Here is a 16,882-nt window from a genome sequence, read left to right as displayed (position 1 = left end):
ATTTTGTGCTTTTTCTCGGTGAGTTTGCTGTTTAAAATGAGCCTCCCCTTACCCCCCTGTAGTGCTGAAGGGCTGTCTAGTGTTCCCAAGTGCAAGAGGGCTGGGATGTACCTTATGGAGAAAATACCTGGGTTAGAGAAGCTTTGTTCAGGCATGAGTTACAGTGCTGTTGGCCATGAGTTCAACATTAGTGAATCAATGCTATATTAATTAAGGTGTCTTTAAATAGAAACACACATAAGACTGGGTTACGTATTAATGAGTTGATGAAAATGTGACCAGAGGCTTGCAGGAACCTAACCCTGTATTTCTCCTAGGAGTAACGGCTCAGAATTTGCTAGTTCAGTGTTCGCAGTGACTTTATGGAATGACTGTAAGGTTATTCTATAACTCTATTCATAACTACCATGAACAGAGAGAACTGACTGTCAGTGAAAAAGAGAACAGCGGTGTACTCGTTTCCCCAGACCTGCAGGGGACCTGAGACTAGGAAACAGTCCCGTCTCAGCCAATAAACCTTCATATTTATGGAGCATACAGAACTTGATGTCCTCTTTAAGTATTCCCAAGTACACGTCCTCATTTGACACAGTTGCTCTCTGGATGGACTGGGCAAGTGTCGCTATCTACATTTGACAGATGAGGAAACTAAAGTCCAAGATTTGCGCAAAGTCAGATGGTGGGTTAGTGGCAAGTCCACGTTATCCAAATCTCCATTCTACTTTCCTCTTGTCCCATGTCTACTTGTCCCCACTAAGGTCAAGTAAGCCTTGCTAGTTACCAGGCTACCAGGCTACCCTCCAATGCCAGCTGCTCTCTGGGGTAGTTTGACCTTTACTCCATGGCCTGCCCATGCCAGGATCCTCCCTCCTGCCAGACAGGACAACTGCCTGGCACCACCAGAGTGTGCCCAGAACAGGGGCCAGGTGAGAATCCCCCACTTGGGCAATGGGAGGGTTACCTGTGAGCAGGACCACATTCCAGAGCGGTGAGAAGGCTGAACAGAACCAAGACAGCCCAGGCCCTCAACCCTCCCATTCCCTCACACATGCACAAGTGCCAGGCTCGCTGCGGGGGGGCGGGGGGGGTGTACTTGGACCCACCCTTGACCTTGAAGAGCTTTGAGTCCAGCTGGGGAGACAGACATATAAACAAATCATTGCAGTGTGGTGCGACTTGTGAGATGCTAACAGTGTAAGCCCAGAGGAAAGAGCACAGCGAATGGTGGCATGGTCAGGACTTGGGGATGAGATCAGGGAAGATTTCACAAGAGAAGCTCTTGAGATGGGCTTTAAAGGATGCATAGAGTTTTGCAAAGCGGGAGCAGGAGAGGAAGCCAGGAGGGACTGTGATGTGCAGCGAAGAGCCTGGGATTTGGAGTGAGAAGGCTTGGGCTCCTGTCCCAGTTTTGCCACTGACTAGCTTTGGGACCTTAAGCATGTCACATTACCTCTGTGACTCTTAGTTTCCGTACAGATGGTCTCTGACTTCGGATGGTTCTACTTACAACGTTTTGATAGTACGGAAGTGATAACACACTCAGTAGAAACCGTACTTCGAATTTTGAATTTCCTGGGTTAGTGATAGGCAGCGTGATCCTCTCTTGAGATGCTGGGCAGTGGCAGTGAGCCGCAGCTCCCTGCCAGCCACACCATCACGACGGGAAACAGCCCATACGCTCACAACCATTCTGTGCCCAGACCACCATTCCGTTCTTCGCTTTCGGGACAGTATTCAATAATTACGTGAGGGATTCATCATTTTATTATAAAATGGGCTTTGTGTCAGAAGATTTTGCCCAACAGTAGGCTAGTGTTAAGTGTTCTGAGCACCTTTAAGATACCCTGGGCTGAGCTATGATGTTCAGTAGATTAGATGTATTAAATGTATTTTTGACTTAAGATATTTTCAGCTTATGATGGTTTTATCAGGATGTGACACCATCACAAGTTGAGGAAGATCTGTGTCTGTAAAGTGGGAGTTGTCCTGACCTACCTGTGAAGGTGACTGGGGACAGTCAAGTTAGACAATGCTTTTGAAAGTACTTCGTAAACTGTAAGCAAAAAACAAGGTGGGTGGGGGCTTCCCTGGTGGCGCAGTGGTTGAGAATCTGCCTGCCAATGCAGGGGACACGGGTTCGAGTCCTGGTCTGGGAAGATCCCACAAGCCGCGGAGCAACTAGGTCCGTGAGCCACAACTACTGAGCCTGCGTGTCTGGAGCCTGTGCTCCGCAACAAGAGAGGCTGCAACAGTGAGAGGCCCGCGCACTGCGATGAAGAGTGGCCCCCGCTTGCCGCAACTAGAGAAAGCCCTTGCACAGAAACGAAGACCCAACACAGCCAAAAATAAATAAATAAATTAATTAATTAAAAAAAAAAAGATTCTTAAATAAAAATAAAAACAATGTGGGTGCTTAGCTTCTGGGTATGCCTACACTTGCCACTGCTCTGGGGAAGGGATAAAGATATCCCAAGGGAAGACAAGCCCTTATGCTAGGTTGAAGCTCATGGCCTCTGTCCTGGGAGGACCTGGCTGGGAACAAGGAGGTTCCCTGTTTTTCCAATTCTGGAACCCATTTCTGGGACAGAGAGGGGCCAGCCCGTACTGGGTGTACCTGCAGCTTTGATGGAAGACCTGCTGGTGGCACGCTGTCTGAGATCCGCAGCCTGCTGCACCTGGAAGGCCCTCAAGTCCTCCTCATCAAGGGCGATGTCCCCAAGGAAGGCAGCTGGAGAGAGAAGAGGCCGGGGCGAGTCAGTCCCCCCTTACCCAGCACTGAAAGCCCAGCCCTGTGGGCACAGCCCCTGGCCCCAGCAACTGTAATCCTCAAGTGCCTTCTGACGAAGGGGAAGGGACATGGGGGCTTTGAGGATCTCTAGGGAGACTCATGATCATTTTTCAGTTGGAATCTCAGCAAAGTGGATGCCCACCCCCACCAGACTGTTAGCTACCGAAAGCCACAGTCGTGTCATTTATTCCATCATTCTTTAGCAAATGCTTAGTAAGCACCTACTGTGGGCCGGCGCTACTCCAGTGATTAGCAAGACAGAAGAGGTCCCTGCTCGCAGGAAACTGACCTTCAAAGAAACACAAGTAAACAAATACGGAGCTCGAGAATTCCAGGAAGGGATGGGTGCTACCAAGAAAATAAAAGGGGATGAGAGGACAGAGTGTCTACTTCGGGGGTCCATAACCTTAGCTTTGTGCTGAGCGTTTGGAATTCACTTAACAAATGCCATTTCAATTACACTGAGGGGAGCTTATACTGAGGGGAGCCAGGACACCCGATGGGCTTGGAGGAAAAGGTTTAATAGTTCTCAAGTGATTCATATTCTGAGTCTCAGAGTCCCCTCTCTGGAGGAAGAAAGGCCTGGGGGAAAAGAACTCCGCTAACGGGACATTTTGATTTCTGGAGCTGGGGGGGGTGAGGTTTCCAGAGGGATGGGTTAAACAGTCTATCTGCGTTTTGAGAAACAGAGGCCCTGGAGCTGAGCGCTTTGGAAGGAGCTCAGATGCAAGCTTCATGCTGGGCTGCTGTGGGGGAGGTGAGAGGCTGGGCTGGAGGTGGAGCAGAGAGCAGCCTCCCCCCAGCTCCACCCACAGTGACATCTGCTTCTCATCCCAAGAGCTACACAGGCCTGGTGGGCAGCGTTACACAAATTGTTTTAACCTTGAGGCCTTGCACACAGGTTTCTCCTCCCCAGATGTCCCATTGGGTGGACAGACAGACAGACACACACACACACACACACACACACACACACCCCTACTCATCAACACAGAATCAGACACATGGGCCAGTGTTCCTCCAGACACACGGTGACATCCACAGCCATGCTATAAAAGTCACAGAGACAACCCTGCACGCACAAGCAGCACCCGTACCACCCCTTCTGGTGGGAGGCACTCAATAACGTTCGTTCAAGTGAAGGATCACGGCGATATGCTTTGGGCTTGCAAACACGTGCCCCAGACACACACTCTTCTAGAGATGTGACCTGGAGCTGGATGGGCAGAATGCGGGAGTGACTTTAGCAGTTATCTAGGCCAACTTTCCATTTTACAGATGTGGAAACTGAAGCCCAGAAGGGCAATGATTTAACTGAGACCACGTTGCTAGTCACTACAAAGGCTGGATTTATAACTCACGCCTCCTGATTCCCAGTCCAGTGCTCACTGCACTCAAGTTCATCATCTTGCAGAACTCATATTCTAAATACTCACTCAGACACACACATCCACCAGAAAATACACACATCACAGACAGTCCTAAAACACACACGCAGAAGCTCCAACACACACAAACCCAACTGCAAGTTCCAAGCCCATTAAGCCAGTAATAGTAGCAAGAGTGACACCTTATGTAAATGTCTGTTGCAATTTACGTGGTGCTTTCCAGTTGACAAAGTGCTTTCGTATTAATGAATTCATTAATCCTGGCCCACCAGGGACATGCCCATTGAGCCAAGCTCCACCCACACACTTGCCTAGGAGTGTCCCATTACAAACTCTTGGAGAGATAAGACAGTGGCTAGATTTGAGCCCACCTCCCTGACTTGAGAGATCAAAACACTTGGATGTGAGTGGGGAAATGACTTGGCCAAGGTCACCAGCTGGTAGGTGGCCCAGAAGTTCTTCCTCCACACGGGAAAGATTCTCTTATTGAAAACATCACCCTTGGCGGCCTGGGCTCAGCAACTGATGGGATAGCAATACAAGGTGCTTCTCAGCTGACGTGCAAGGGTGGCCTTAGCAAGGATATGGGAGGGTAGGTACACCCCACGGAGGTGCTGGCGGGTCCTGCGTGCCAGTGTTCCTACGGGCATTCATGTCCCACGTGAATGCCCTCACGCCTCTGCTCACTTTGCACCTTTGCACAGACGCTGTACTGCCAGGCTCACACAGCCACACCCGCAGACGTCACCAGGTACACACGTGGCTGGACATTTACACTCATCTTCAGACATAGCTGCAAACAGCAAGGTCTTTGGAGTCAGACAGACCTGTCTTTGAGTCCCAGCTTGACTACTTCTCACTGACAGGTCATACGAACTCTTCTAAACCTCAATTTTCTCCTATATAAAAAAGGAACAAATAAAAGAATCTGTCTCCCAGGATTACTGCACGAAATAAGGCATGGAAAGGAAGCATCTAGCACGAAGCCTGGAGCACAGTAAGAAGCCACAGAATGGCCACTGTTAATACCGCCCCAATAGTAGCCCTATAATCTCAAGTTCATCGCTCTACTTTCAAGGGCATAGAGTTTTCACCCACACTGGCCTCCTGGCTGAGTGAAGCCCCCAGGTGCTCAGAAGCAGAACCTTAAATTCCAAGTACAGAGGCCACAGAACTGTGTTGGCCTGCGGGACCAAGGCGGTGTGGAGGATAGGGTGAGCGGAAGGTGGGCCAAGCTCTGGGCTAGCCTAGCCGTGGAGCTCACTGTCAGCAGTGCCCTGTGGTGGGAATGTCATGACTGAAGAATGCGTGGGAACTGAGGGGGGAGGGGAGAGATGGGGGTAGGCAGGAGAGCCTGATGGCCAGGAGCTGGGCCTGAAAGCCCTCTTCATTTGGGATGCCCTCCGGGGAAGCTAGGGAATCTGGATCCTGGAGAGTCCAGGATGCCCCTCCTTACCAGGAAGGAAGCCCTGGGTCAGGGTCAAGGTCAGGATAGTAGTTGTTTTCAACACAGGATCAAAAGTTTTTGTTTTGTTTTCCAGCTGTAAACCAGCCAGGAGCACTTATGGCTGCTCCATAGCCAGTCCCCCCACCCCCCCCCCACCCCACCCCCACACACACACCCGCCCCCCAGCAGGAGAGGAAAGAAGAGAGTAAGCAGCGCATCCTTCAGGTCAGCCTCCTCACTGCAGTCTCCTCCCCTTTTAGGGGGAGGGAGAGGAGCCTGGCTGGTGTGACGGAGCCCCAAAGCCATGTGTACCAGGCATACTACGCATGTCCCATTACACAGATGCAAGCTTCTTGCTGGGGGAGGCCATGCTTAAGCTCCTGCAAGTGTTTGCGTGTACTTAATCACAGGTGTACATTTACACACAGGTGCACATTTGCACATGCACTTACATGTACTCAGGGGTACCAACAGGCACAGTTGAACAGACTTGCCCATAAAGCAGGGGCACACCCACAAACGTACAAAAAACACACTCTTGACTACTTCCCTGTGCAAGCCCTAGTGTTTTCAAACACACAAAGAACTGCACGTGCATACCCCATTTCACAGGCTACACCCCCAGAAGGAGAGGGGCACCTTTAGAAATGGAGAGGGGAGAGGAGAGAAAGAGAGATTAGCTGATTCCCCTAGCTATCCTTAGGGGGTAAGCTTTAGTGGCCTGAGGAGTGACACGTTCTACTCCCTTCCCTCCCCCAATATCTTCTCCCCAAATCCCCAGAGAAACTAGAATTATTGAGAGTTCCTTCTTCTGGGGGAGTCCCATCGGTCCCCCTCCATCTGGAGCCCAGGGAGATTGTAAGACTTTTCCTCCTCCCTTGGGGCACCTAAAAGAGAAGGTGACTCATGGAGCAGGGGTATAGGTGGGTGGGTGACTCATTCAGCATGTCTGGAGGGGGAATGTGGTCTGGCAAGAGAAGGAATTGTTTCTCAACCTCTGGAGCTGATAACCTACTCCTCTGAGGCCCCCTGAAGTCCAAACCTGGGCTACAAAGCCCCTGGGATGAGGATGCTGACAAAGGCTGGTGAGCTACTGGCCCAACTCACCTCCCCAAAGCAGACCTCTGAGCTGCCAGGTGAGGCTGCAGTAAGGTCCTCGCTGGCCCAGGAGAATCCCTGTGGGCTTCTCTGCTGATGGGAGCAGCTGTGTCCCAACTCCTTCCTCTAGGGTCCCTCCCAGAGTCCTGAGTCATCTGGGGCAGCCAAATGGAACTGGGAATCTTAGGGAAGGATTCCCCTGATGGTTCCGCATCCCAACGTACAAGAAATCAGGGCTGACTCGCAATCCCCCTGGGAGAGAGAGAGAGGGCTTGGTGGAACCAGCTCTGAGCACACACAGGCCAGCTTGGCTTCCTGCCCGTTGTTCTGGTCTTGTTCAGAAGATCCAGGCACCTCTTCAGGGTATCAAGGGTCTTAACTTTGTCCTTACTGCAACAGTAAACCATCACTCTGATGATAATAACAAGAGGTGACCTCAGATGAAGAGGCCCCGCTCTCCTGAGACATCACAGGTGAGCCAGGGAGTCAATGGGGCTTTCATTCTTGGTCCTCCACGTGCAAGGAGGAGGAGAGGAAGAGGAGAGAGCTGGAGAGCATCAAGTGGGTAGAGGGAGCAGGGAGAGCCAGGTGCGTCCAAAGGAAGTAAAGCCAGACACGCCTGCCGCTGCCACCTCCCGCATCTGGAGGGCAGGGCTCAGAGGGGGCAAGAGGTGAAGGCAGGCAGGAGAGGTTAACACAAACAGAGGAATGAGCCTGGGGACCTGAGGCCTGAGGGTGTTGGTGTGGGGTCTTAGGAGTCAGGCCGGAGGGAGGCAGGGCTGCACCAGTCACACCCAGGAGGGAAGCCTGGTCTGACCCTGAATCTTGGCCTTGTCAGGCCCTCCTGGCCACCCCCAGGCCTGGCCCAGCTCCCCACGAGCCCCACGAGCTGGAGAACTTTCTCCAGAGTCCTCATTTGAAGTTCCAGCTCAGCTAGCCCCACCCTTCCATGAAATCTGAGACTGGGGATAGAGCCCTCGGCCTCCCACTGCTCAAACCCCTCCAATTTCCAACTGGTAGTGAAATACATCAGATTGGCTTCCTACCTATTCTTTAAGACCTTGCCCAGCCCTCCTTCTCCACAAAGACCTCCCCAAACTTCCCAGCTTGCTGTGATCACTGTTTCTCTGCCACCACTACCACCAGGGCTGCAGAGGGGCAAGAGGCACCACCAGGGCTGCAGAGGGGAAAGAGGCTCCTTGAGCCTTTCGGGCTTTCCCTCCTTGGTTTGCGCAGTTGGTTATGTCCACGTGTGTCTTGTGCTCCTTTTAGACTGTAAGCTCCTTGAGGGCAGGGGCCATGACTTATAATTCTCTGTATCTCCCACAACATCAAGGCCAGGGCCTGGCACCTCTTAGGCATTTAGTAAATGTAGACCAGTTGAATGAATAAGTGACACCAGGATGGGGTTAGGGAGACACTCCCTTCTCCTGAAAACCAAGCCTATTCCCTCAGAAAAAAATGAAGTCAGAGCGTGAGGCACAGAAAACAGGGGGTAGGCCACCAACATTTATTTAGTGCTTACTGAGTGTTATGCTCTCATATGCATTTTATATATGTTCTCACATATAATCCTTACCACCAACTCTACGGGGAATCGGAGAATCGTATTATCAGTTCCATTTTACAGGTGAGGAAAGCAAAGTTCAGAGATGATAATTACCATTCCCAGGATACTACAGCTAATGAGTTGTGTGTCCAGGATTGAGAGCTAGGTCTGCCTGCCTCCCAAGCCCACGCTCTGTCCACTTAGCCTCATGTCCACCCCAAGCCCAGCGAGAAAGATGGAGGCTAATGTCTGGTTTGCTCACAGCCCAGCAGGGGTGGAGGAGGAAGGGCTGAGGGACTGGCTTTTCCTCCTCGCACTCGAAGGACTCTTATTCCTGCAGTTTGCTCTGATACATCACCCAAAGAAGGGTCCCCCGGGTCACGACCAGAGCAACCTGCGCCCCAACACCTAATGCTCCACACAGGCACTTCTAGAACTCAAGGCACTGTGCCACTGCCCTGGCTCTGGCTATGTGGAGACAGTCTGAAGTCAGAGGCAGGAAGTCGAGGAAAGGTTCTGATATCTTATACCCTGTGTGTTCTCTTGTCCCAGGCAGCCTGTCAGGGTCATCCGATCAGGCAAACGGCTGGAGTGCATGACCATCTGGTCACTCTGTGTGGCAGGGAGGAGGCGGAATCCCTCTGGGCCCAGCAGGAGTGAAAGGGTTACACGGGGTCTTCATGGACAAAGAACACACACACACACACACACACACACACACTCCGGGGCCCTGACCTGGACTAATTAGCCTCCAGTGTCTGCGGGACACAGAGGACTGATATACAGTATCTGAGTTCTCTGTTTTTCCCCTTTCCACCCCACTTGGCCTTAGTAGGTCCTCTGGCACACGGGCAGAAGTTAACTTCCTGTCCTGGGCTGGCTTTTCTAACTTTGACAGCTGTCTCCGAGGTCAGAAACCTGCTGCCGCTGGTGGGGAACATGGGATTCCCAGTGGGCATGATCTCAGAGGATCCGTTGAAAAACTTTCTTCTTCCACTTGCTGGGTGGGGGCCTCAGGAGACCTGCTCCTTGGAGATACAGGCCTCCCTGAACCCAGCGGGACAGACGTGCAGCCCCCGGGCAGCCTAGACAGACAGGCTGGAAAACACCAGTGTGCTGGAGCCCGGGATGGGGGAGAAGGGAAAAGTGCACACACACACACACACACACACACACACACACACACACACAGAGGAGTTTGGCCGGAAAAGTTTCCAGTAGAAGGAAAAGCCTCCTTGGCAGCAGGTTTCTCCTGGGACCCAGGCAGGAATCCTCTGGGAGAGACCAGAGACAGCCACGGCAGCTCCCACCAACAGCAGCAAAACTTCAGTCCCTAAAAGTCCCCCAAACTTCCCCCTCCCTCTCTCCCTCTTTCTTTTGTTCCCTACTGCATTGCCAACCAGGCAGCTCCCGGCTTCCCACACTGGACTGTCCTCCCCCAACCCCGAACCCTCAGCAGCCCGCGCCTCCCTCCCAGCCCCGGCCCGCCCGCGCCCGACCCGGGCGCCCCGGGATCGGCCGGTGGGGTGGGGGGCGCCTACCCGCCTTGCAGGGGTCTTTGTAGTTGAGGGGCTCCGCGTCGTCCTCCTCCCCCAGGTCATAGGTGTAGTCGGCCAAGTCGAGCTGCCGGCCCGGGCGCGCGAGCAGGAGCAGCCAGAGCAGCAGCGGCAGCGGCGGGCGGGCCACGCCGGGCATGCTGGCGGGCGCGGCGGCGGCGGACGCGGTGGCGGCGGTGGCGGCGGCGGCGGCGGCGGCGGCGGCGGCGGCGGCGGGTCGCGCCCGGACGCGGGAGCGGACGAGAGGGGAAGCGGAGGACTGGCGGCGAGGGGAGGGCGCTCCCGGCCGCCCGCTCTCCCCCCGCGCTCTCCCTACCTCTTCCCCTTCCCTCTCCTCGCCCTCCCTCCTTCCTGTCTCCCGCCCCCTCTCCGGCCCGGCTTCTCCGCTCTCCCTTCCCTTCTTTCCGTCTCTTTCCTTCTCTCCCTCCCTCCCTCTCCCCCTCTTTAGGGAAATGAGCTCGCTGGAGGGCGGGTTTTCGCCTGGAGCTCGGCCCCCCTCGGGGCCGGGACCGTGCTCGGCCGGGCCGGGACGTGCGCCAGCCGGAGGCGGGGAGGGTGTAGAGCCGGCCGGCCGGGAGGGGGCTCGGGAGGCGCGGGGAGCGGGGCGGCGGGGCCGGGGAGGGGGCTCCGGGCGCCGGGCCCCGGGGTGTTCGGCCCGGCGCCCGTCCCGGGCCGCGGAACACGCCGTCGGGTCAATCGTGCCGCCTCCGCCTCGCTCCGTCCCCCGATTTTGGGCCGTGTTTCCCCGCCTGCGGCTCTCGCACTCTGCCTTTCTCGGACCCTCGCGCTCTCCCATCTCGGTCCCTGTGCCTCTAGTTCTGTCCTGTCTCTCGCCGTCTCCGTCTCGCTCCCTCCCTCGGGAGACGCCACTGGAGGGCGCCTGAAGCCCGCGGATTGCTCCCCAGTCCCCTCGCCTCATCACCCTGGGACCGGGGGAGAATGGGAAAGCCCGCTTGGCGTGCCCAAGGCCCTAGCCTTCCCCTGGCTGGCCCCCACCAAGCGCGGGACTGAGGCATGTGAGAGGATAGACGAGGTACACCCTTCGTTTTTCAATCAGGCTGCTTTATTCTTTGGTGTAGGAACCCCCTTGGGTCCTGGGAGCTGCTGCTTCTCTGCCCACCTCTCCCCACAGCTCCCATTTCTCCAGGACCAGTCCCAGTGGTACTGGCAGGAGCGGCTTCCTGCCGGTCTGCACAAGACCCTTTGCTCCTGGAGCTTTGCTGTCCCTTGCTGAGGCCCTGCGAAGCAAAGGAACACTGTTTATTACGTGAGGGAGAGGGACGTGGGGTGGTGGTGTCTGTGAACCTTCCCTCCCCTGAGCTCTGTAGGTGACCCCGCCTCCGTGGTTCCCCCAGTGCCTGGTCAGCTGACATGACCATCCTGGGCCACTGTTGCTCCAGTGCCCTGGAGGTCACACCTGCTCACCTGATGGGTCCTAGATGTAGTAGAGGGGCACCTCGCCACACAGGGTGTTCATGGTGCTGCCCAGGAAGGCCAGGTCCCCAGAGGATGCCAAGCTGGCGTCACGGCCCTCCTCCTGGCCCAGCTTAGAGGTAGGTACTGAGGGCTCGGCCTGGAAAGAGCACCTGATTTGGAGGCTGGGAACTGAGTTTCTGTCTCACCTGCGGCCCTTATTGTGGGACCTCAGGTGTGTCAGGCAATCTCTCTGAGTAAAGAAGGGGCTGTGCTGGAGTCAGAAGCCCCCAGGGGGTGTGTGGGCTCAGCTGAGGCCAGCAGCTTGGCTGTGGGGTGGGGATGGTAAGTGGGTAGGAAAGGTTTGGTGCAGGGGAATCCCAGTAGGGCATTCACCTGGCAGTCCACGATGAGCAGCGCTTTACAGGTGACAAAGAACCATCATCTTCAATGCTCCTCATAGCAGCTCTGGGAGGGAGACAGCCCACTCTTTCTTACCCACACACCCACCTGGAAGTTCTGGAATTTTCTAGTGAGAGCCTCAAGACTTGGGATGCTCTGCGGAGCCATCTTCATGACGTAGCAGCAGGTTCCCGGGGCTGGCTTGTAGGCAATCAGGAGCTGGGCACAGGAACCCCAGAGTTGGTTCGGGAAGGCACTGCCTAGCTCACTCCTAACTCTGGTCCTTGGCCATCTCCCTCTAGGTTGGGGACGGGAGGGAGTCATACTGGAATCTAGGGCTCAGGCAAAAGTGCTGGGGGGGTGGGGAGAGGTGGACATGTACGAGTCCACAGCTGCATAGGTCTAGCACAGTGTAGCCCTAGGGTCAAGAGGTCCAGGCACACCCACCCTCTGGTAGTCATACACCGCGATGCCAGTGGAGCCAACGGAGAAGGTGGCAGTGGTTCCCACACGCTCACTCAGGGCCAGGCGTTGCTGGGCTTCCGGCCCCGCGATGCTCATCTCTAGGACCTAGGGGAGGGCATAGTGCTGCCTGGCATTCCTCTTTCCCCACTCATCATGCCCACCCTCAGTCCCCTTTACTCAAATGCAATTTTTTCTTCCCTGGGAGCTCAGAGAGGCCAAGTGGAACCAGGTGCTGGAGGGAACAGGTCATCCCACCGTGGGGCAGGGGCCTGGTGAAAAAGCCCAGGCCAGGTTTGCCACCCTGTTCCCACCTCTGTCCTTCTCTGAGGTGCCACTTGCCTCCTCCCCTCTTTCCCCTTGGGCAATTTGCTATCTGCCCACCCCATCTTAGGGCCTTTGTCTGGCCTGCCCTGTACCCACTGCCCACCCCATCCCAGGCCTGCTTACCATCTCAGTATGTTTCTGGCTCATGTAAAGAGCCATGAGCAGGGCCCCAACAATCACCACGACAACAAGGACCACGACCACGATGAGAAGGCGTTTGATCTTCCCAAGACAGCAGGGGATTCGGAACCGGTCCCCAGGGACTGCTGAGTAGTCCTGTCGTGGTGGGGCAGGGAGGGAGACAGGTGTGAGGTCATGAGGATGCCCTTTCTTCTCCCTGCACAGCTAGGACACCTTCCCACACTCTCCCGAGGCTGAACAACCAATGCTATGGACATGCAGAGAAGGGCTGAGGAGATCGGTGAAGGCTTCCTGGAGGAGGGGGCCTGGATTCCCATAGATGCTTAGAAGTGAGGTCTGGCTTGGAGACACCCAAGAGAGACTGTTTCACCAGTCTCATCTCCTGCTGTTTCCTCCAGACCTCTGGCATCCCAACCATGCCCAGTCCCTCTCTGTCCTGCCCCCGCCCCCCATCCATGCCTTTATGCATACTATCCCTTCTTTCTGCAATGCCTTCCTTCTTCTCAAGCTGGTGAGCTCCAACTAGTTCCTCTGGAGCCAGCTCAAATGTTATTTTCTCTGCGAAGCTTCCTGTGATCTCCCGAGTAGTAGCTCCTTACCCAGTGCTTTCTACAGCCCTTTTCACTGACCCCTGTGGTGACTCACGGCCCCTCATATGGGAATTAGTGGCTGACGAGTCTCTCTCTCCAAGGGTCTCTGTCTTAGTGTTTGGTGTCCTTACCTTGATTTAGCACAGTCCTAAGTTAGTTGAGTGAATGAATCTGGATGAGGAAACAGGCCCAGAGGTTGGAGGAGGTAGGGCCCACTACACACAGATACACTCCCACATACATGCGCACACACACGATCAAACTCACCGGCGGGCTCTCCATCAGGACCTCTTTGCTGCCCACATCCATCTCGCAGTAGACACCTTCCCCTCCTCATCTCCAAGTGTGACTAGGGTCTTATATGTGCCGGGAGAGAGAGGGGACAGAGGTGAAAGACCCAGCCCCTGTCTGCCAGCCAAGCCCTCAGGTTTGAAGCCTGTTTGTTCCTGGTCCTCCAGAGCTGAGGGCCCGATAAGCTAGCTGCAAGAGTGCCTAAGGGCCCTTGGCGCTGGCGCATGAGTCCTCTTGGCCCCAGCAAGAGCAAAGCTAGGTAAGGTGAGCCAACCTGCCCTTGGGCGATCTACACCTCTCAGCGTGGGTGTCTTGCTGGCGCCTGCCCCTGCAGTCCTTTGGCTTTTCCTGATCTTCTGCCAGGCTGAACCTCTTAGGCAACCAAGGGTCTGACCCAATGGGTCCACCACATTTCCCAACAGAATTTCCCCTAAGCATAGGGCTGGGCTCCAGGAAGGGGAGCCCCTGTGGACCCGCAGGGACAGTACTAAAGGCACGGGGTGCTTTGGCATCAGTGTGAGCGTTCATAAATGGTTCATAAGTTCTCTGAGAGCATCAGATTTTCACTTCAAGTATCTGCCTCACCTCCTCCCACACATTTCGTACCTAACCTCAGACATGCCCCCAGTCATTCTTGCCCAGATTCTGAACACTGTCCCCTCTGGTTATAAATGCTTACTAACACACAGTTTTTCTTTCTTTGGCATAGGCTTGTTCGTAAGCTGAAGGCTTTTTTTTTTTTTCCTAACCTGCTTTTACTTTTATTTGCATTTATTGTATGCTGAATTTATTTCCAGACCATATGTTTTTGTTTCTTCAGTTTCTTCTGGGACAGCTTTCTCTCCTGTGCAACCTCCTCTTCGGGTTTAGGAACAATCTGCTCTTTTTTTTAGGGAGGATCATCTCTATGTGGCGGGGGGTGTCCTATAGGGGTTAATCCGACCGTGAGCTCTGTGAAGTCCTGTGCTACATCGTGGGGGCTTGTTCACCTGCATGTGCTTGATGACCAGAGAATCCACATCTAAACCCTTCAGTTCAGCATCACTCTGCATTTTTAAGCACGTGCAGCAAAATTCCGCACTCTTTTTGAACCGCCAACCCTATGTCCAGCCCCCAAATTGTAAAAAGGTGTGTTTGGCCTGAGCACACCTACCAGCTCCACAATTGTAACAAGGGAACACCGCACACTGCTTCTGCAAAGTGACATCATTCAAATACTTGGTGGCTTTTTGGATATGCATACCCTCGATAGCCTGAGCAGTTTCACAGATGTTCCTAAAATGAACACGAAGATTTGAACTTCTGGATTTGCATGATTCCGTGGGGTTTTCTGTATCAAGTGAATAGCAAACCATTTTCAGAGATCAAGCTGGAGTCTTATGATAGCAGTTCCATGCCTGACACTTAGTCCCAGACAGCCTTGCACAGGGCTGAGGGTGGTGACTGATGGGGTCCCCATCTCCTCGTTCCTGAATCAGCCCACCTGCTTGGTGTTGCCTCGCACCCTGCCCTCTCGACACTCTTCTTCTATATCCTCTGATCCTATATTTGCCCTGAGAATGTTACTCACCCAGATATGAACCACTTTCTGGATCTTCTTCTCCTCTCTACCTCTTTCCTGCCTCTTTGCCCAAAGCCATCTCTGTTGTTTTGTTGTAGTAAACCACATCGACTAATGGCTGCATCCTTTCTCTTGGGCTCCCTCCACTTGCTGGGCCAGGTGTTCCCTACAGCGCCTCCACCTCTAAACTTTCACGCGAGTGTTAAGTCAGAGCCCCACACCTCACTCCTCTCTTGGCCTCACCCCCTGTCCTCCTTGTACTTGAACTCCAACACTTCACCCCAATTCCTGTCCCTTGCTGGGGCCCCCTCGCACCTTGGCCCTGCCCTTCAGTCATGAGCTCGCCCCCAACTCTCCAGCCCTTGCAGGATCCCGTGTCCCCACAAGGACCCCCTCTCCAGCTGGAGAGCCTTCAGCCGCCAGGTTGCACAATGGCATGGCATCTGAGCTGAGAGCCCCGAGAAGCTCAGAGAAGGAGAGAGGGACAGAAGTGTTTGTTTCCCCCACCCTACTCACCCCCCAGCTGCCACTTTAAATATTTGCCTAAGCCTCTAGCAGCAAGTGTCCTAGGAGGAGTGAAAGAGGGGGAGGGGGCTCCGGGGAGAAAGGGGGAAGAAGCATCCTCCTCTCAACTGTGCGCAGCTTCAGCTGCGTGCAGGTGCCAGATGCAGGAGACAGCCTGCCTGCAGGGCCCACCCCTGCCCGCCCCAGGGCCCCCACTCCCGCCCCTGGTTGTCCTGGCAACACTGGGACTGATTGGCTGACTCACGAATACTGGACCTGAGCCAGGTGGGCAGCGGGCCAGTGGGAGAACCAAGGAGAATGGCAAGCATCTCGGGGGTCCCTGTGGGCATCTGGGGCAGGGGGCGCATAGTCCAGCTGTGGGGCTTGTTCTGAGCAGGTGCTGTGCTTAGGGCTTGCCATCATCCCTGGCTGCTGGGAAAGGGATCTCTTCCTTGGAAGGAAGCCTCTGCTCTCTTGGGTCCTCAGTCTCCCCTGCAGGCTGCCCTTAGACTGTAGTTCTTACAACTTTGTTTTTTTCTTTCTTCTTTCTTTTTTAACTTGTTTTTGCCTATTTGGAGGTTGGGGAAGGAAGGGTGATCTCAAGTTTCATAAGGGAAGTTCAGATGCTGGCACTGACCTGGTAGAGGTTTCCTGTCTTCCTTCTCAGGAATGGGGGCAGGACCTTCCGCTGGGCATGCATGGCTGTCACCTCGTCCCCCACACCAGCCCTCTGCTGCAGGCTTTTACATTTTTGGCCTTTACTTAGGCCATTTCTCCTTCCTGGAAAACGCACCTTCAACGCCTCTTTACTTCTCTGAATACCACCGACCCTAAAAGGCCAGGCAAGAACCAATGACGCCTCATCTGTGCTCACCACCCCAGCCTATGGCGCCCCCTCCCTCCTCCAAGATCGCCCAGCCTTCCTGATGCACTTTCATCTGCCACTTAGCAGGCACTGCTGTCCCCAACAGCTACATGGTTTTTTTTGGTTGTCTTTCTTCCCAGAAAGCCTGCCGGCCCTGGGACCAGCCCTGAGACCGTGCTTTCCTGAGGCTTCCCTCAGGTCAAGGAGCATGCAGGCAGCCAACATGTAACTCTATTCAATGATAATAAGACTGTCACCAAACGTGGGGGGGGCTCCTGGTGAGGGGTCAGTAGTTTATGCCTTCAGTATGTCCTCAGTGCTTCACTGGCCAGCTCAGCTCTGGGACTTTGAATAAGTCATTCTGCTTTTCTTGGCTTTAGTGTGTTCATCTGCGAAATGGGTCTAATACAGCCTGTCCTGTCCCCCTCTCCAAGCTGTTGTGAGGATCCAATGACATCACGATGTGAAAGTCCAATCTTCATGACTATCATCATCTACTT

General features: G+C 54.4%; 2 protein-coding genes across 5 annotated transcripts in view; both read right to left on the bottom strand.

Annotated features, from left to right (window-relative positions):
* Positions 1-9,985, bottom strand: part of BMP1 (bone morphogenetic protein 1) — a 40,148-nt gene extending 30,163 nt beyond the window's left edge. Inside the window, exons 1-3 of one of the 4 annotated variants that reach the window (XM_067745093.1) lie at positions 9,812-9,985; positions 8,801-8,911; positions 2,615-2,728 (exon numbers count right to left, since the gene is read on the bottom strand). In XM_067745093.1, the coding sequence (XP_067601194.1) occupies positions 2,615-2,728; positions 8,801-8,911; positions 9,812-9,965 (379 nt within the window). In that variant the 5' untranslated portion in view covers positions 9,966-9,985. The remainder of the gene's footprint in view (positions 1-2,614; positions 2,729-8,800; positions 8,912-9,811) is intronic. The other 3 variants (XM_067745095.1, XM_067745094.1, XM_067745096.1) reach the window with 3 other exon arrangements.
* Positions 9,986-10,871: 886 nt separating this feature from the next.
* On the bottom strand, positions 10,872-13,517 carry SFTPC (surfactant protein C). Its single transcript, XM_067742454.1, has 6 exons — positions 13,429-13,517; positions 12,554-12,706; positions 12,089-12,211; positions 11,750-11,860; positions 11,252-11,399; positions 10,872-11,064 (listed from the first exon to the last, which is right to left on the bottom strand). Exons 1-5 carry the CDS (start codon positions 13,468-13,470, stop codon positions 11,262-11,264), a joined length of 567 nt encoding a protein of 188 aa, XP_067598555.1. The 5' UTR covers positions 13,471-13,517; the 3' UTR covers positions 10,872-11,064; positions 11,252-11,261.
* Between the last annotated feature and the right edge of the window lie 3,365 nt (positions 13,518-16,882).

This window comes from Pseudorca crassidens, chromosome 7 (genome assembly GCF_039906515.1).
Source record: "Pseudorca crassidens isolate mPseCra1 chromosome 7, mPseCra1.hap1, whole genome shotgun sequence".
NCBI classification, from domain to species: domain Eukaryota; kingdom Metazoa; phylum Chordata; class Mammalia; order Artiodactyla; family Delphinidae; genus Pseudorca; species Pseudorca crassidens.
The sequence above is the reverse complement of the archived record's forward strand: the minus strand, read 5'-3'. Positions and strand labels throughout refer to the sequence as shown.